The sequence below is a fragment of the Gallinula chloropus genome (genome assembly GCF_964237585.1).
Source record: "Gallinula chloropus genome assembly, chromosome: 3".
In the NCBI taxonomy this organism is placed as follows: domain Eukaryota; kingdom Metazoa; phylum Chordata; class Aves; order Gruiformes; family Rallidae; genus Gallinula; species Gallinula chloropus.
This window is the reverse complement of record NC_140087.1, coordinates 54,920,709-54,940,883: the sequence shown is the minus strand read 5'-3', so window position 1 is coordinate 54,940,883 and position 20,175 is coordinate 54,920,709. Positions and strand designations below refer to the sequence as shown.

At 48.4% G+C, this 20,175-nt stretch overlaps 2 protein-coding genes across 2 annotated transcripts in view; one reads left to right on the top strand and one right to left on the bottom strand.

Moving 5' to 3' along the window:
- The window catches only part of RBKS (ribokinase), a gene marked incomplete at its 5' end in the record, with an annotated part of 67,821 nt that extends 56,015 nt beyond the window's left edge, over positions 1–11,806 (top strand). Inside the window, one exon of the mRNA XM_084261652.1 lies at positions 10,540–11,806. Within this exon, the coding sequence (XP_084117778.1) occupies positions 10,540–10,713 (174 nt within the window). The 3' untranslated portion in view covers positions 10,714–11,806. The remainder of the gene's footprint in view (positions 1–10,539) is intronic.
- MRPL33 (mitochondrial ribosomal protein L33) lies at positions 11,714–18,256 on the bottom strand. The gene is made up of 4 exons (XM_084261653.1): positions 18,152–18,256; positions 16,838–16,856; positions 14,186–14,292; positions 11,714–12,028 (listed from the first exon to the last, which is right to left on the bottom strand). Exons 1-4 carry the CDS (start codon positions 18,171–18,173, stop codon positions 11,979–11,981), a joined length of 198 nt encoding a protein of 65 aa, XP_084117779.1. The 5' UTR covers positions 18,174–18,256; the 3' UTR covers positions 11,714–11,978.
- Between the last annotated feature and the right edge of the window lie 1,919 nt (positions 18,257–20,175).

Below are 20,175 nucleotides of genomic sequence, written 5' to 3'. Positions count from 1 at the left end.
AACGGCTTTGTTCCCTGTACGTGCATACACAGGCGTACAGTTGCTAAGCACCTTACATTATTTACTACTTCTGTACACACAACACAAGGTAAAGTACTATTCTTACAACTGTTCTGTGGATGAGGAACAACAGCACACAGGGACCGGCCTCCCAGCGGCAAGTGAACCTGCTTCCCTCGATAAAACCATAACTTCTTCTTTATGCTTCTCTTCAAAGAGAATTAGGACTGGAAGAAATATTTTCGCAGGATATCAGCTGTCTCATTTTTAGAACTGGACATGATGGTAGATGTACATGTAAGTGAGAAGGTTGCAGAGTTGCTTTGCATTGGATGCTCCTTGAAGAGGCCGTGAGGGGTTGTGGAAATAGAGAGACAGGTGCTTCTGCTCCACTCCTGACACACTGAGAAATACTTGGCTTTGGAAGTTAAGCCACTCGATTGGTCTGGACAGAAAGGGGTAGGGACACTGGCAGCATTCGTGCACCAACTCAAATGTTTTGTGTGGGGGCCAGAACATGTGAAGGTTCAGCATCCGACACCTGGGCCTGACATCATTGCATTCTGTGAGCTCTAGGGAAGCCGAGTTCAGAAATACCTCACAGCTATCTTTGTGCCATCTCACTTCTGAGATGCTTGAGTACATGAAACAACAGTATCATTTATACAGGTTGAGAGCAGAGCAGGAAATGACCCTTTTATTGCTTCTTTTGGGCTAACAGTGCCTTGCAAGGCAAGTAAAAAAATCATTGCAGCAGAAGGTGCCACATCCCTTTTCTTGATTTTCTCTCCTCCCCTTGTCTTTATGATGAAGCAGCATTGTGTCTCCCCAAGAACGATGCTCAGTCCTGGTGTGCAGCTCTCCCTGTGTCTGGAGCAGATATTGGGCCACTAATGCATGCACACAGGACAGTGTGAGTTGTACCAGTGCATAGCACTCTGGGGTATCTGAGTTGTGCAAAGGATGGAGAGGAAGGAAGACCAACTGTGTGCAGCCATCCTTTCTAATTAAATTCCTGCAGTTAAAAATAGCTCCTGGAAGCTGGTGCTTCTGGCACATCCAGAGCGTCACCTTCCCAAGTATCTTTTTCTGGCCTGAGCCGTAGGAAGTTGAAAATGTGATCCGCTGTGTAATAGTGCAGCGTATTCTTGGCCAAACTCCTCAGCATTTTTTTACCCCTTGCATTTTTAGTTAGTTTACAAATGTCATATGCCTCCTTTTCTTCTTTAAATCTAGTCTCTGCAGAACCAGGTACCATCCTGGCTACTGTGGAATGTAGCCTACTCTTCTCACCATGTTCCCATTAGTTCTGGCTACGGTGACAGAGAAGACAAACCCATCTCCCAATGCCCTTGCCTACTTAGTTACCCAGGAATGCCAACTGCCATCATGCCAGTACTGAACTGTGACCTGATTTCCCCCCCAAACAGAGTTTTCATTACCAAGTCATTTTGGTCTGTGCAGAAACCAAAAAAGGTCTGTGTTGGATCAGTGATGTTGCATAATTAGGTTTTCAGAAGAACAAGAACAGAGAAATGAGAATAGTGGGGAAATCAGACTTCTTGCTTTTGCAAATTCTGACCACAGAAAAATGGCAGAAGTTTTATTTATCAAGAATAAAGGAGTTAATCGCTAGTAGCCTGTCCCATGGATGGGATATGTTTTACACCTTCTACTAGCCAAATGGGAGGAAGCTAAACCCGCTAACTCGCGGTGATTGATGGCAGTAGCCAACAGGAGTGCCTTTAATGGCCGGTTTGCAGTTGAGTGTAATGATTTTGTCACTTTTCTCAAGGGTTTGTTTTGTGTCTGTGAGTGGAGATAGACGTACAGATATAAAACCAGCTGTTCTACAGCAGCTCAGCTGTAGGAAAGTGGATTCCCAAATCCTGGCAGCAGTGTTTGTCAACTGCCCAGATGGCTATGAGGAGTATCGGGTGTATTCATTTCAAAGCACAAACAGACACAGAAATGCAGGGAAGAAGTAAAGAAGGTCTCCAGAAGTTTGTTCCCTCTTACTGGTGCCTGTGATTTTGCTACTGAAATCATCAGGCAAGCAGCAGGTTCGTTGGAAAGATCCATTTTTCAGGGAATCCCACTGTCAGAAGCAGTCCCTTGGGGCTCACCTGCTGCTGGAGACCATGAGCGAGGTGCAGGTGCCCCCTTGCCCTACTGGTTAAGGACAACAGAATGGGTGGGTGGCAGAGAACAAAATTCTAGAGCAGAGCAGCAGCTCTGGCTCGTAGGTCACATCTTGCTGAACTTAAAGAGAGAAGAGCTACAACTCAAGTACTCATCAAAAAGATTAGGCAAACAGTAGGAAAAAGAATGCAGGGAGCTGGCAAGAGGACAATGCTAGAGTGAGCTCAGACCAAAAAAAAAAGAAAAAAAAATGCCTCCTGAAGTTTGGTGGTTGTTTTTTTTTCCCTCCAGGATATGTAGTTCAGAGGTAGGCGGCAGCAGTGGCCAGCCAACAAAGGCTAGATGCTGCGGTTTGAAAGAGGCACTCGAGCATATGGAGCTTTCGTGCAAAAAAAGAATGTTTTTTTGATCAGTTCCAGGCGAGATGGCAGTTGTGTCATTCCGAGTGCATCTCCGCAGATTAGATGGGATCACTGAGAGTCTTTTGGCATTTTCAGTCTGAGAGGAAAAGAAAAAAAAAAAAAAACAAACCCACATGTGGCTAGTGAAATTGCCCAGCAAGGAGATTTCCCCCTTCTGATTTGGCTGGTAGATTGTGGGGTCCTGAAGCCACGTCAGCCCCTGACATGATACGGGGTGATGCAGTCAGTGACAATCTGGCCAGTTCTCTCCCGGCTGGGGAGCCCATTGTTTGGGAGGGAAACCCACTGCCAGCGTTTGCAGTGTACTGACAGAGCACGGGGATGCATTCTGGGCAGGGCTCGGGCTCTAGTTTCGTGTGTTGTTAGATGAAATTTGTGAATTAACGCAGCAGCGTGAGCTTCGTTAGGAGAAATTACAAGCTGGCGTGAGTGTGACATGCATCGCGAAGGGAGTGAAGTACTTCTCAAGGAAGTGAGATAAGTGAAGCTTTTGATTAGAGTAGGAGAGTAGCTGCGTGTTGTTGAGGCTTGATAAACCAGTTTGAGAAGTACAAATCAACCTTCTGAGGAGCTGCTATATTTAGTGCCGGGCTGCCACCAGCCCTGATTCCCTGCGAGTTCAGACTTTGGGAGAGACAGACACAGCTCCTGCACCCCGCTCAGCTAGAGCCCAGCTTGTTTCCCCGAGCGGCACCCTCCGCGGGCATCGCTCTTGTTGACACAGTTTGGTATTCATGCTGCCCTTTGCCTGAGCGCCACTGGAGAGTTTTGTGTGGGGCTGGAGTGTAGCAAGAGCTTTCCAGCGCTGTGCTTGGGATGGCCTCAGTTTCTAGGTGCACTCCAGCAAAACCAAAAAGCGAGCGTGGGGGGGGCTTTCCTCTGCTGGCTTTGAGTTTCTCCGTGAGGTACGAACTTTCAGGTAAAACTAAAGAGGTCACAGCTCAAGTGTGAAACCAGGGAAGAAGCAGGTACCAGGCAAAAGCCAACTGAAGCTTACCCTGAAAATTTGCATGTAAGTGTATCCTAAATCGAAAACATTCCTTGCCAAAGTATCCATCACACTGGCTGCCTAGGAATCAGAGTAGGGGTGAGATGTTTGGCTGATGGGAATCTTGCAAGATCAGCGAGGTTCTGGATCCACTGTTTTGAGAAGGGTGTGTGGAGTTCCTAGTTCAGTGCTCTTACTCCACTGTGTAAAGGAAGAACCCTGGGTTCTTCACCCTCATTGAGGTTCGTCACCCTCATTAGTGCTATCTGGAGTTGAAAGGAGTTTATATGAGCATCATCACACTGAGTGATTTCAGTGACTCAGAAAACAGAGTGCTCCCTGTGGGTGAATGCTTTGTTGGCTTTCTGGGTTTAGTCTATAACACAGGATAACTGTCTTCCCCGGTGCTGAGTGGCACACTGGAATATTATTACCTGGCAGAACAAAGCTCTCCCCGTGCTCCCTCCCAGATTTCGTCAGTGTGCGCTAAGAGAAAGCCATCACCTCACAGACATCTTGCAGTATTTTTCTCATGAACAGGGAGGTGGGAGCTCCCCTCTTCTCATCCTGCCTGAGGGTGTAGCAGAGCTGTGGGCAACTCATGGAGGTCTACTTAACTAATTTTGGATACCTTAGTTTTGGGGTTCCCAAGCTGCGCCTCATTTTTGAAGGATGGGTAGCTCATGTGACTCCCATTACAGTCTGTGCAAGATCAGGAGCTCTGGATTCAGCCCACAGATGTTGCAAAGTGGGTGTTCTGAACACAACATTCTTGATCTTAACTTGGGTTTGTTTCCCGTCATGTGGAAGGATCAGACTGTTACCTACCTGCCTCCGAAACAGACGCTGTACAGGGGCTTGGAAATGTACAGCAGGACTGACTGCCTGGTAACGCCAGCTCCCCAGACACTTTCAGCTGTGCTTTCTAGATGACATACAAATTAAAAATTGCAGAGTTGTGAATGTTGTGTGGTTTATTCCCAACATTCACCACAAACCAGATAACATTCTGGGGGAATTCATGCATCTGTTTTAGAAGCAGCGACTAACTTCATGCAGTGGGATGTTTCAGAAAGGAAAGGAGTCGCAGGCAGGGGGCCTTGTATCGAGATTAATCTCTCAGGAATGCAGGGGGTTAACGGTCAGGCTGATTAATCACTGTTAATGAACCATCAGGAAATCTGTCAGGAAGTGGGCAAAAATTCCTGATGGCTGATGTGGTGTGCTTTGGTTTTGATGTTTCCCAACTGATAGACTACAGTGGGTGTAGTTTAGTTACCTCTAAGTTCTCAAGCCATGTGAAGGGACCTTGAGTAAGTGAGCAAGAAGCTCTTCCCATGCATGGCCGTGCAATGACAACGCAACGTCAGTGCAAGAAACTCAGGGACTGCTCCTGCCCGCAGCTTCCCAGAACAGTCTGGAAAAGAGACAGAAAGGAAGCTGGATCGTTCCCCCGGTCCGAGCCCAAAGGGTACAGGGGAAAGAGAGCAACAGGCGGCTTTCCCTGTGTGAACCAGGAGCCAGAGTATGAGTGCTTGGATACACAGCTGAGTTAATGAATTGCCTGGTGTTGACCGAGGGTGAGGTTTCACAGTTGGCTTAAGCCGAGCCAAGATCATGCTGCTGCTGAATGGAGCGTTTCTAACCTCTTTCTCCTTGGCATGGGGCTAGCTATCATGCTAGCACACAGCAGCTTGCTGATCTGGGTGGAAACTAATGTTTCTCGGTCAGTGTTGACTGGCTTAGGCTTCAAACAGATCAGAGAACTGATCTGTCTCACTGCTTGGCCGCACGGGCGCTAGATCTGATGTAGGGGAGGGCGTGGGAACATGAGACAAGGATAAAAACAGGAGCGGGGACCGAGCCTCCCCACAGTAACACAGCCATGGATTGGCTTGGGCCTGTTATGAAACTGCAGTCTGAATCACTGGAGTTACCACGGCACTGTCAGCCCACAGGGAATGCAAATGAAAATGTGTTAGCTTACACCTCCTGCCGCTCCCAAGCAGCGGCGGAGTGCAGCCCCTGCGCACGTGGCTGGGAGGAGGGAGCGTGTGGCGGGGCAGCAGCCTAACAGCTCCCTGCCACTCTGTCTGGAGTGTGCAGACCCCTCAGACAGCATCGGTGGGTGTTTGGGGAGGGCTGGGAAGAAGAAGAAAGGAACAGATGAGCAATACATATATATATATATGTATTCATGGTATATCTCTATATTTTCCTTTGGCTTAGGGCAACCTGTTCTGGCTTCTCTTTGTGACAGGACTGCAGAAACTCTTGGTTTCCAGAGCACAGGCTAAGCCCTGTAATGCAGTTGTGGATCCAGACCCTAAAGGTCTGGGGCACAGCGTGCTTCTCCTGGTCCTTCTCCGTTACCTTCAATCCAGGTAGCTTTGCAGTGCTCTCTAGATCACACCGAAGGCCTCTCTCAGACCTAAAAAGGTGATCCCTGCTATTCATTCCAAGTTCCTTTGATTTTTGCCGCCAAACTTGGCAGTTCCATGCAAATGACTTTTTATCCTTTTGTTCTGGCTCCGAACTCTGGGCGTAGATACAGGAGTAACTGTGCCCGTGGGAAATCCCTTTGTAATTTGCAAATATTTCAGGTTTTAGAGGTTTGTGACCGAAGGTCTGCTCCTGGAAGAGCAGCCATGCAGAGCTCCACCAGCATCAATAAGGTGCCGTAGAACAGAGAGCATCCCTTCCACACAGGATCAGCTACCCCAGGCACTGTGGGGTGTCTGAACTGTCACCCGAGAACTTAGGAAACAGTTGGAAGATAGTCAATTTAGTTTAATTTCAGGAGAGTTTCACAGTAGTAGAAAGTAGATTAATTTAAAGACTGCTTTAGTTCAAACTGACAAAATACCTCTCCAGTGAAAGATAAGGAAGAATCGGGAAGAATATTAACACACCCCCCCCCCCCCCCAAAATAAAGTATTGCACAGGCTATTGAATGCAAAAGTAAAAAAACCCAGCCAGTAACATTTCCAGAAATAACCCATTCTCCAGCACACAGAAGATAAACATGGGCACTTTCAGTGAGAAGGATATCATAAAAATAAAGAGGGGGGGGGGAACTGATTCAACCACTGTTACCAAGGGATATTTTACTCCCAGAGCATTTCAGCTGAAATTATCTCTTCGCTGAGCCGCAGACCCTCTTGGCACAAGAGTGCCTGCCTGTGTCCTGGAGGCTGGAAATGTTTCTCCAGTTCCACTAGTAACCTTTCTTCAAAGCACAGCCCAGGGATTCTTGCAGAGAGACATAGGCTTTCCCTGCTTATGAGGAAGGGGTAGCGAGCGTCTTCGCTGACAGATATTTTTGTGTTACGTAGGGCTAATTTGTAGCTCGGGTACAGCGTAGGCAGGGGTACAGCGAGGAACGTTGAGCAGATGTGACACAGAGCGATAACATCCTCGGCATAATCCAGTATCACATGGCTATGGAGTGCTATAAATACAACAGGAATTCTCCAAGGCCCCAATTCCTTCGACAGAGTTGGGCATCTCTGCATCGCCACGCGTTGTGACTGCACTAAACGGGCGTAATCCTCAGGCTTCGTGCGCTGCCATGAGCGCTGCGAGGGGAGCGTGAAGCCTCCTTGCAAGCACCATCATCCATCCTGCACTGTAACGCAGTGATTTATTCCCTAAACGAAGGATTCATCGTTACAGGCGTGCCTAATGTTTCTCTTGTACTGCCACACAACACCTCATTCCTTTCAGGACTTGCTAATGAGCCCTTCCAATGTATTTAATGGCACGGGCCCACAGAGCGCACACGGGACCGGGACTTCTTCAAAAATCACTTGAGGGAACTTCCCTGAGGTCCAGCAACACCAGCAGGCTGCAGGAGCCTGAGCCCCATCCTGTTCTTACATGGCAGCCAGTACTCCTGCCCACGAGGGCAGGCTGGGGTGGTGGGCGTGGTGGGGGGAAGGCTGAGCAGGAAGGCCTCCAGATGATGTTTTTTTGGTGAACAAGCCCCCTTTTATTGTTCAAGTGAAACACATCGTATTACTCTGCACATGATTGATTGAAAAGCGCTGTACTTGCTGGAAAAGCTGTTGAACAATGTAGTTTCCACTTACAAAGCACTTTCCTTAAAAAGCTTCTCGGGGCAGCATGGTATAAAAATAGTTAGACTGAAGTTGCGAACCAGCTTCTGATAAATCGGGACTAACAAAAGCTAAGGTATAAATAGAAGTGTTTTCGTGGGTTTTCTCTTCTCTAGAGGCACAGAATCTCCATCAGTGCTGGATTGTAGCAAACAAAAATGCCCTTTTCCAGACACACAGGAAAACAAGGACCTTCCACACTAGTGGCACAGAATATAAATAAGTTTTCCAAACTGCTTCAAAACCATAAAGCTTAGTCAAAACCGTAACATTTGCATTTTAGAACTAGCTGTGCCGTATCAGGCAATTTTTGGATCCAGTCCTTTATTTTATTTCATAGAAACTAGCATCTTCTGCTTTGGAGAAAGGTTAAACAAGTTGTATTTTTATCATTATGCAATGAAATGTCTCCAGGCACTAAGGATATGAGGAGTATCACAAAGGCTGCAGTGTATTAGGGTTCCTGGAAGACGAGTGCTGAAGAATGTAAAATATTACATATTCTCTGTTCAGGTTTTGTCAGTGGGCAGAATAAATTGTGCCTTACTGGGCATTTTCAAAATTCATTCTTTTTGCAAAGCAGGTGGGGTCTTTTTTCTCTCTCAGCAGGTTTTGAAACAGCTAAATGTAAAGCTAATACTTGCTACTCCAGAGTTTGGGCAATCTTGATTTTACTCCGAGCCCGTTCCTCCTTCTGCTCCATGCTGACCTTTTCTGAATCCACCAAACCCAACGTAGTTCAGTCCACAACACCAAAGAGGGAAGGTTTGTTTCTCTAAGCCAAAAATAGTTCTCACTGCAGCTAACCTTGCAGCTGAATCAGTTCTGCTATTGCTCTTCAAGCCACGTTCAACCAGTCATGCCTGCACAGAGCAGGAGCAAGGCTGAGCGGGGCAGCTACATCAGCAGCCCGATACACGCCGCTGCCTTTGGTGTAGGAGCTCCTATACTGAAAACACCCCCACACACAGAATGTTTACTTACCAGCAGTGGGATTTATGATTCCCTTGAGCTCCGTGGCAGCTGAGCCCAAGAGATGCTGACTGCTTCAGCCTATGGATAGGAAGCAAGGATTTCGGTGAAAGTTTACTGGCCATTCTCCAATCATCTCATAATATTTTTCTCTTGCAAAAAAAACACAGGGGCTTTTTCCCTTCGGCACAGAGGTCTGCTCTCCACCCCCTTCTCCACCTTCACACTCATTTAACATAGTTCAGCCTCATCAAAAGGGAGATCTACAGCCATCTCCCAGCCTCAGAGCATCACCTGCAAGCAGAGCAGCACTGTGAAGTTGGAGGGAAAACTTAGGTTCCACCTTGCCATCATCCAAACTAAGACCTGGGTGATGTGCAGTTAGTCTGTTTTTTTTTGCTCCAACAGCAAACACTGCAGCAATTATTTGGGAAAAAAGACCAAAAAGACAGTATTCTGCTCCATGCTGCTGCAACCAGCTAACAGTTTCTGCTGTTTGACACCAGATAGTCTGAGTATTCCTCATTAAAATAATACCTAGCCACTCCATTACCCAGTGATCACTGTGTGAGAAATACCTGACGTAAAAATGACGAGTTCTTCCTGCCAGAGCCACAGCACAACAGACCTGCCTGTTGAAACTCTCCTTTGGCCTGCAACAGCAGCACCAAAATACCTTTAATAATTAATCGTGCACCGATTAGATTATAAACTCTGAGATGGGCTGGAGACTTCTGTATTATGCATCAGACAAAAGCCACTGGCAATGCTTAACTAGCAGTCACCTGCTCCTGCTCCACCTGCCATTGTGGGAGCTCTCTGGAAACCAGGGGAGAGACAAAGGCCCAACAGAAATTGATAGAAACCCTCCCCTGCCCCTGGTTCGCTCAGGGAACAGGTGCTACTGCAGCTGCATGCTGGGCCCCAGCCTGGCCCATTAACTTGTAACTCGCCAAGTGACACTGTACATCCCGCCGTGAAGGTGATGGAAGCCAGCGGCCAGCCGCAGGCTTGAGACGCTGGCTGCTCGCAGGCGAGAGTTAAGGGGGGAGGTTCCTGACTGGGAACACCAAGGGACACAGCTGCTGCACAAGGGCCAGGTGAGGAGACAAGGGATGGCTGGGTGCCCCTGTCCTGCCCTCGGCCCAGTTGGTAGCCCCAGGGTGCTGTGGAAACGAGGGGGTAGGTGGAGTTTGATCTTACGTGCAGCTGATTTTAGTTTTACAAGAATTGCTACCAGTCTGGCCTTAGAAATGAAGAGGGCCACGGATGCCCAAGCTCCATGTGAATGTCTCTGCCCTCCACCCCCACAGCCAAATGCAGCAGAGGTGGCAAAGCTTACTCCACAAGTGATGTGTGTGATGGACACAGCATAGACCTTTGTTAGTGGGACATTTTTAATGCATAACAGCTAATTTCTGGAGGCATCAAAATGTATCATTCTGCAACTAGGAATTTACAGACACCACAAGCCACATGGCTTATTTTTTCCCCTTTTCTCTGTCCCTTCTACCACTGCCTTTTATGAAAAACAGAAGTTAAATGAGAGAAAAACAGCTTTAATGAAACATTCAGGTTGAGAAATCAAAATCAGACACTCCAACAACAGGAAGTTTCAAAAGCCTGTTTATAACAGCACGCTGCCGAACCGTCACACACTTGCTGTCCTTCCCCTCAAGTTTAAGCCGTATTACAGGCCGTACCTTGACTCAGGAGCTGGGCACAGGCAGCACCGGGGCGCTGGTTTAACATGGCAGGCTTTCCTAGACACAGAAAAGCAAACTGAACGATTTCCTGACTCCTGCAATCAGTGCTGCAACCCTAGTCTTCCCAGCAAAGGCATCCCAACCGCTTCCCTGGGCGAGCACGCTTAAACTTGTTTGTTATTTTGTTCTAGGGCGCTGGAGACAGTTTTGTGGGAGCACTGGCCTTCTACCTGGCTTACTACCCCAAGTTACCCATGGAGGAAATGATCAGGAAGTGTAACTACATTGCATCAGTGAGCGTCCAGGCATCAGGGACACAATCTTCATATCCTTACAGGAAGGACTTGCCTCAGGACCTTTTTTAATTGACATTGTCTAGCTCAATGTACTGATTTTATCTTATCCCAGACAGCATTATTCTCCCGACTGCACTGAGGTTCTCCTCTGCTGGCTGGAAAGACCAGGAAAATCTCTTTGCTTCTTATTTGAGGAATCCTGTTAGTTCCTGTTCTACAACAGTGAGGTGGGGTGGGGGTGGTGAGTCCTTCAAGCACAGCACAGCAGGTTGCTCCAGCCCCACACACAGCCATCAGGCTTGTGGCTGTCCCACACAAAGGGCTACGCTGACCTACACAAAGTTTACAGCAAAACACCTGGGGGGTATTGGGCTCCTGGTATTTTTAAGTCAGAACCTCTGACATGCGAGGCCAGCACACAAAGCACAGCACTAGCTGTGTCATCACAGCTTGGGTCCTTGGCTGCAAACACCAAGGCTGGCGTGTGGTTTCTAACAAAGCACCATACAGGGCACAGCCTGGGCCCATCTATTCCCGTGTGCCACAGATGTGGGCTGTGTTCTGCCAGCCTACACAATGTCCCTCAACCTGGACAGAGGACAAGAGTGCTATCGAAGCAGACTTTGCAAAGCGTTTCTAGCCACGGTGCTCTCAGTGCAGGTGGGCTAATTAAAGAAGGGAAACTTCCACAGACATCAGAGAACTGCTTCAGCCAGCTGCTTTCTCCATGCTCGATAAAAATCCAGGAGTGAAAAATCCATCCTACTTACCTGACTGACCATATCGCCCTTTTAGCCCTGGTCACAGCTTATCCAAAAGCTCATCTCATTTCACCAGGTCCCCAACGCTTCTTCCTCACCTGGGGAGGAGCTGGTGCACCACTACCCCTCCGAGGAGCGACACCAGTCCGCGGTCACTACTGTCGAATCTGTGGCCGGTAGGTTAGAACAACTTGCAATCCTGCCATTGAATTCCTGCTGTGGAAAATGTTAATTTTTATTGCCTTATAAAACAATAGTTCCTTTGAAGATTACAGCCTCTTTCACAATGGAAAACACAGACAATGGGATTGGCTATTTAATTTTTTTTAATTGAGTACTGTAAAAATAACTCAAAAGATAAATAAATGTTACTGTGATGATCTATGTCCAGACATTAAGAATTTTCTCTCTCTGCATTGTTTTATTCACAATGGCCTTCAAATCACAGGAGACGGTGATCCCAGTTCATTTCCTCTCTTTTCAGTCCACGTTGCTGGATTTCTGAATCAGCGTTCACCCCGTCCTCCCCCTAGACCGTCCTCTCCTCGTGCATAAATCAAGCCCAGTCATTGTTCAGAGAGAGCGGATTTTTTTCTTCTCTGTGAAGAGGACACGTTGCTTTGCTACAGGGAAAAAAAAAAAAAAATATCTGTTAAGAAGCCTGAAGCGCCAAGACGCAATTCAGGGAGCCAATGTCCCTCTCTCCTGGCTGCCTTCGCTGCTTAAGTGAGTGTGGAGCAACTGACTGGCACAGCGCTGCCGTTAACCAACTCTTGAAGGAGTTTAGCAGTGCTTTCACTTTCCCACAAGTCGTTTTCAGCTCCTAAGAGGTCCATTTTACCTCTGTGAAAATAAGTATCAGGATTTAAGTGGCTGACAACAGTCAACATCTGCTCTGTGTGACTATTCTGAGTCAGGGCTGCTGGATGCAGGGACAAAAATAGGCTCTTAACTGCTTTCTACTACTCTTCAACTTCAGAGCCCAAACAACTACAGATGATGAGCTGGATCCAGTCGGTCTCACAGGCTGGCAGAAAGTTTGGCTAAGCATCCTGTGGCTCTCTCAACGAGGCACAAACTGACCCTGCTTCCATCACCTGGTGCAGATGTTAGCAAAGTCAGTGCCTTACTTCAAAGCTTCCCAATGCCACCGGAGAAGCAGGGCTGCTCCCACTCAATTTCATTACACAAATTCCTTTGAAAGCCGTGCAAGAGCAATCCACCCAGTAACGCCACCACCACTTCTTCCACATACAAGTTTCGCTTTAAGAAATCCCGCAACTTAGTAACACGTTCTGTTGCTGCAGTTGGAGGTAGTGAAACTTGGGCACTACTGCCACTACTTCACTAAAAAGCTCCATTCTGTGGAGGTCCCAGGTTTTTCGAAACGTACAAAACAGAAGGTGAGAATGCATGCCAAGTGAAAATGCTTCCAAACATATTCCTGATGTGAGCTGGTATCTAGACTCAAACTTACTTCCCTTCACACATGCAGCACTTTCTCACATCAATTTCTCACTTTTGTTCTACTACAGGCTACAAAGATCTGAGCTTTTTTTCTTAATTACTTCCAATTTTGTACTTCAACAACCTACTACATGTTCTGTAACAGAAGCGCTACTTAGCCTGAGCTCTCCACTCTCTTCACATTTCCTACAAGTTGAGAAGCTTCTGGAGGATCACTTTGCACAATGGTTCCATGCAGTAATTTAAAACTTTCTTGCTGCAGAAAAAAGAGTGCCAGTGGTCTCCAACTCCCTTTCTGTATGTGCAGAATTCAGGAGAGCCACGACCTCTGTGTGCACAAGCACCCTGATGAGAGCACACCGTTTCTCTGGTAGTTTCTCTCACCCACCATAAAGCTCCTGTAACATCAGATCTGAGTACAAAAAGCCTGGTCATCTGACAAGACCATAACCTTGTAGGAGAAAATAAGCTTGAACCGTGTAAGTACTGGCCATGCTCTATGTTACCTACTTAGAGGTGGTTAACACATTTCTTTATTCTGTGGCCTAAATAAGCCTTTTTTACATTTACTCCCCCATGCAATTTCTAGCGTGGTCTGGTTTAAACTCTAAGTTACCCCAAATTAAGCTTTTTTATGTTATTATGTTAACAATAAGTGCAGACTGGTTCCTCTCCCAGAAACCTGTCACCTTTCAAAAAGCTCAGTGAGCAAAAGACATCTTGGCAAGTGCACTAATCCCCCAACAAATCTGATTCTTAAGCTAAGAAAACTTGCAAGGACCAGAGGAACATTAAAAGAACCCACAAGCTGTCATCTGGAGAGTGGTATCATTTGCGGAGGAGAAAGATCTTGTGTTTATTTCTTCAAAAGAAAAAGCCCATTTTGTAAGCGATGGTTAAAACTTACTGTCTGGCACACCCATGGCAGCTTAACAGAGCGTTTCTATTGATGGATACTTTCAGGGCTGCTTGTTGGAGGCAGCACAGTCTAGCAAACCACACAAAGAAACAGAATGAAAGAACTCCTGTGTCACTTTGCTTTGCCACTGACATGTGGCACGGCTGTCATCAGAGACTCTGATGTGTCAGGCAAGTCACCGCTTTGTTTCAGTGCCACAGCCGGTAAGATGAGGGTAACGTTTACCTCCCACTGGAATGTCACGAGGAACAGACACCATACAGTGATCTGGGTATGAAACATGCTATGGAATATTCTGCTTGGATGGGAAAAATCCTGTTATATTCAACTCTTTTGCCCCACAGTCTGAGAAGCCTAAACAAAGCAGGCTGACTTCCCCCCCCCAAGCTCTTACCAATGGGATCGTATCTCAGCAGGACCAGTTTCTCCTGCAGTCGGAGCCTCCTGACGTTGAAACCGTAGCCCGTCTCCGCCGCACTTTTCATCCTCACCAGAACATACCTAAGGTCACAGGGAACAGCTCTGTGTCAGTGCACAGGGACACTGTCAAAGGGACAGGCTTCTAGCATAAACACTTTGACACAACTGCTCTCACGTAAGATCCTTCCTTTCAACTGCATGGATGTTCTGGATGGGAGCTTCCACATCATAGGCTAAACTTACCACACACAGAGCCCAGGATAAGCCAGAAATTCCAGCATCAGCGTTAACTACATTACTCCTAAATGGAATACAAGCCTGGAGAGAAGTAACTCCTCCAAGAAACAGGGCAAAGAGGGAAGGAGGGATGGAAAACCAAGCCCCTCAGCATACAATAGAGTCACTTTGGCTTAAAAGATAACAACCGGAGAGGAAGGGTGATGATAGTTAAAGATGTTTGGGCTGCAGATAACACCGTATCACAGACTATCACTTCCACATGCAGAGAGGAACCCCTGCAGATAGGATGGAACAAGAGGCATGCAAGAGGAGAAGAGAGGCCCCCTGGCACTGTCCATCCTGCCAGAGATACAGGGCTTCACCTTAACTGAACCGCAGGAACCCTCTTCCCCACTGCAGGGCTTGGCTTGTGAGGGGACTGGCAGCTCCCGCTGTGTCCCTTGGTGCAGGGAAAGGTGGGAGGCTGGGAAAGCCGCCAGCGCTCCCTCACCCTGGGGGTATTCTGAGATTTCCCAGGCACAGGCCGCCTGCTGAAGTTTAACCCATCTGTAAATTATCTTTCTCTTCCATTGCAACAGAGAGATGACACATCTCTGCGTGTTGGCATTCCATTCCTTTTCCTCAAGTTTCCTGCTTCTAATACAAACTGGTCTGCCAAGGTTCACCTTGGAGAGACACCCATTCCTCCTCACTTGCGCTGCCCTGACCAATGCTCTTCCTGGAGTTCTCCCTTCTCAGCTTTGCAATCTCATTTATGGCTGAGTTCAAATCAATCAGAGAAACACGGGTTTCCTTGCACACCAACTGGCCAAGCACAGTTTAGAGATTATCCCAGATTACTGTCCCCTCCCATACACTACTGCAGGTGTGATGTGCAGCACCAGTTAACCACACAGACTCCTTCCCCTATACCTCACCCACTTCCTCAAAGCCTGTGTGTAGTTTCCCCTTTCTGGAGGAATTGGTGGTATCAGTATGACCAGGCCTCGAAATACTTGTGCACCACATATTTGAGGCCAAGCCCTTTCTGAACAGTACACCTTGTTCAGAAAACCTGCTGCCCAATGAAGACATGTAACTAGGAGCAGAGGAGGAAGAGCAGAAAGCTATCAGAAAACAAGGAGAGAACCCAAGGGGCGCAAAGAAGGATAAAATAATAACGAGGTAACATTCTTGAAGTACACATGGGACTACACGAAGGACAGAGAAAGGAACATCAGGGTTAAAAAAGGGAGAGTGAAAAATATACTAAATCACTATACTGACATTACCAACACTGTTTATAAATGCTGATTTTTCACCTCATGGAAATATCCTGCTTTGCTGTTTGTTTCTGTGAACAACACCGTAGAACACTGAATTGTCAAACTACCCTCTTCCCTGCCAGGTTCCTACTTGGGAAGTTTCTGACCATTGCACAGAAATCTTGTAACAGAAGAATCTCTTCAGACTCAGCAAGTGGTTGGTATTGGCTCTGTCTGGGGCTGAGATTTAAAAATCAGAAAGAGTTACAAAGTTCCTGAGGTTGTGCAGTCCTCAGTATAACACACTCACACAGAATGCAGATTCTGAGAAGCAGAAGACAGGAATGTATTCACAGAAACCGATCAGTTTAGCACCTCAGATTCATCTAGCTAACTGCCCTACAAATAGCATTTTGGGTGCAAGTCATCCTCTCCTGAGTGATCTTGTCTCCTTGCCTCCACTCTGTAAGACTACCAGTGTGCTGAAAGTAGTCACTCCTTCCCTTCTGACCCTTAAAACACATCAGCTTTCTTTGCAGGTCAAAGGACTGAGTAATTTTCTTCCAGAGCCCACTAACATCTCTCTTGATCTGAACTACAGCAAATCAATGCCCAGGGCACTGCGTAACAATTCCACTCCTCACGTACCAACATACGAACAAGCTGAAACTGGGAAGCACTCAGCATCCTGTCTAGGAGGAAAGTTCACAGAACCTGCCCAGAGTCCAGCCCACAAAGGGCCACGCTGTACCTTGGCTTGCCCTCCTCAACTAAAAACCACGAGAGGTAAACCAGAGGAAGATCACGTGGATAACTTACAGCGTCTCTTTAATCAGCAAGCGCAGAGGCGCGCTTCCCCTGCGCAAGGTTCTGTGGTTCGCACAGCACAGCTCAACACAACAGCCCACAGGGCAAAACCTGCCTCTGCTGCAATCTTAGGGGCCTGGAGGATTTTCACACCATTCTGCACAGCTATGAAGAGAGGCACGTGCAGAAGGACAGAGAGGGTGCAGCCAGGCTCAAGGATTGCAATTCTCTCACATACGTTAAACAATTCTAGAAAAGTCTAATGTTTTGTAAAGTCACTTGAAGATACAGGGTGGTAAAAGAAATCAAAAACTGGTGAGGAAAGCATCACTTACTTAGATTTGTTCTTGGCCACTGGTTGGGTTGGGTTTTTTTGCAGCATGAAAAGGAAAAAAAAGAAGAAACAGTTATCATTTTATCTTGTTTCCTTTACACGCAACATACAGTTTTCCACTGCCTGCCTCTGCAATAGCCTGATAGATTGTACAAAAGAAATTACTGTCACAAAAGATACCCTCCTCATCCTTCTATGTGCACCCAGTTGGCTGCTCTTTCTTCCATCATATCCCCTTGATAAGCGTCTATGCAAACGCAGCACCTAGCACAACAGGCTGCACGTCACAGCCTCCAGATGTTTTCAATATGACACTTCAATGCTGCACATGTGTTCAATAGATGAATACCGTTAAGGCAGCTACGAACTAACACTGGTGGTGAAAACTGCAGTGCCACTCTCCTCTGCTTGCTGACGCCCACCTCTGCTCTGGTTCCTGCTGTAGTGCCAACAGAAAAAGTTTGTGTGGCTCTACGGTGTAGCTGTTCTCAGAAGAGACTGACCTACTTACACGGCTGGCGTTAGGCCCCCTGTTCTAACCCACCTCACCGCACAAGAGAGTCAGAATTATTTTCTTCTACCAGGTCACTGAATTTAAAGTAATCATAAATCTACAGCATTAAAGCAAAAACAAAAACCCACAACCAAAACCCATTTTGTTTTTAATTTCTCATTTATATTCTGTCTGCACAAGTCTTGCTCAGGCTACTGTGAGCTTTTGGCCAATGTCTTCTTGCACTGTTCCTTCACCAGACCCCAAGCTTCTCCAGATACCGTGAAGGGCCCATTCCTCACCCCATACTCTCTCCCACCACCACCCAGCTCCCTCCAGGGACTTCTCACTTTTCCACTCAACACCTGAAGCCCCTTAACCTCAGCTTCTGAGGGCTGACAGGTTCTGCTCCCTTCAGTTCCCCACCTCAGGCCTAGCACCGTGCCAGGAGCACCGCTCACCAACATCCCGCCCACCTCTGCTGCCAGCCCTGACCTTCCCTGCCCACGGACACCGCCCTCCCCGGTGACAAGGGGCCCTGCTCGGGGGAGAGGGATGGGGCCGACAGGCAGCGCCGCTACTCGCGCCCTCCAACGGCCCCAGCACGAGGCGGCGCGGGGCACGCCGGGAGCCGCAGTCGCGGCGCGCTGCCTGCTGGGAGGCGCGGGGCCCGCGGCCGAAGGAGGTGAAGGGCAGGTCGCGTCGCGTCCCCGCCAGAGCCTCCGGGCCTCCAGCCGGCCGGCCGGCCGGCCGCCCTGCCTCACGCCTGCCAGCGCCTGCCGCCGCCTGCTGCCCAGCCCCGCTCCTCCCCGCGCCACTCACGAGCCGCCGCCGTTAGGAACATAATGCCGTTCCCCGCAGAGCCGCCCCGCTAAACCCCCTCCCTTCGCCGCCGCTTCCGGGCCGCCCTGCAGAAGCGGTTCCGGGGCGCTGGGGAGGGGGCGTGGCCAGTGCCTTCCCGTCCGGCGGGGCGCGCTCCAGCTTCAGCCCCGGCCCCGCCCCTCCGCGCGCGGGGCGGGAAGAGGGCGGGGCCAGGGCGCTGCGGCCGTTACGGGCTGGCGGCGGCGGGCGCTGGGTTGGGGGGGGTTATCTCTGTTCACTTGAGGGGTGGGAGCCGAGCTTGCGAAGCCCGGGGTCCAGCACCGGGCCTTCCTGCGGGCGTTGGGGTGGGTCTGAGCACCCCCCAGCCCCGGCTGGCAGCCGGGCCGGTCCCGCTCCGCTGCGGCCTCATCCTTTGTTCCCTGCCTGTATCGAGGCGGGTACTGCTATGGCGTCAAACCCCGTACGCATTACACGGCTGGTCCTGCCGGTACTGATGTGGTGCCGTGTAAAAGCCGCGGGTAGGGAGGCTCCAGGGGGGCACCCAGGCCAGTATTTTGTGCTCTTCTGACTAGTTGGCTGATGAGCTCTATGTGTCCTCCAAAGGCCAGTCACCAGCGGTGTTCCTCAGGGCTCAGTGCTGGGGCTGGTTCTCTCTAATATATTTATTAATGACCTGGAGGAGGGCATTCAGTGCAGATAAATGGTCGTTCAGTGTGCAGATGACACTAAGTTAGGTGGGAGTGTTGATCTGCCTGAGGGTAGGAAGGCCTTACAAAGGGATCTGGACAGGCTGGAGGGGTGGGCCAAGGACAATGGCATGAGGTTCCACAAAGCCAAGTCTTCCATTTGGGTCACAACAACACCCTGCAGAGCTACAGGCTTGGGGAAGAGTGGCTGGAAAGCTGCCTGGTAGAGAAAGACCTGGGGGTGTTGATTGACAGCTGGCTGAATATGAGCCAGCAGTGTGCCCAGGTGGCCAAGGAGGCCAATGGCTTCCTGGCCTGTATTAAAAACAGTGTGGTGAGTAGGACTAGGTAAGTGATTGTCCCCTGTCCTCAGCGCTGGTGAGGCCCCACCTTGAGTACTGTGCTCATTTTTGGGCCCCTCACAACAGAAAAGACACTGAGGTGCTGGACTGTGTCCAGAGAAAGGTGATGAGGCTGGTGAGGGGACTGGAGAATAAATGTTATGAGAAGTGGCTGAGGGAACTGGGGTCATTTAGCCTGGAGAAGAAGAGATTGAGGAGAGACCTAATTGCTCTCTGCAACTACCTGAAAGAAGGTTGTGGAGAGGCTGGGACAAGTGATAGGACAAGAGGAAACGGCATCAAGTTACACTGGGGAGGCTGAGATTGGATATTAAGAGAAAAATCTTCACGGAGAGGGTTGTTAGCATTGGAGTGGGCTGCCCAGGGAAGTGGTGGAGTCTCTATCCTTGGGGGTATTTAAAAGATGGTTAGCTGTGGTGCTGAGGGACACGGTTTAGTGGTGGCTGGCAGGTTAGGGTGGTGGTTTGACTTGATCTAAAGGGTCCCTTCCAACCAAGACAATTCTATGATTCTATAAAGAATTCCCAGAAGGTCTGTGCCTTACTCTCCTCCCTCTCCCACCAATTAGGTAAAGTGTTAATGATGGAATTCAAGTCCTTGAATATTTAGCAATTACTAAGGCAATCAAAATGTCAGCTTGACACATTTAGATTGAAAGCAAGACTTAGAATATATAATAACATGCAGTTAATTTGTTATTCTGTGGCATGAAAACAAATGGCTGACCCTATGAAAGACCGGAGCACCACAACACCTCAAGGGAAGCCGTGCTGCTCGTGTCAAGTGTTCACTTGATAAGTTGTTCCTTGTTTCAATTCAATTATTTCCAAATACTTCCTTCTAATGATACAACATTTCAATCTTTACTATTTGGCCTTCAGAAGTATAAATCTAGTAGTTACATAATCTGCCCATGAATATCAGAGTGAGAACTTGAAAACATTCAGGATGATAAAATGCGAGTGCTGTAAGACTT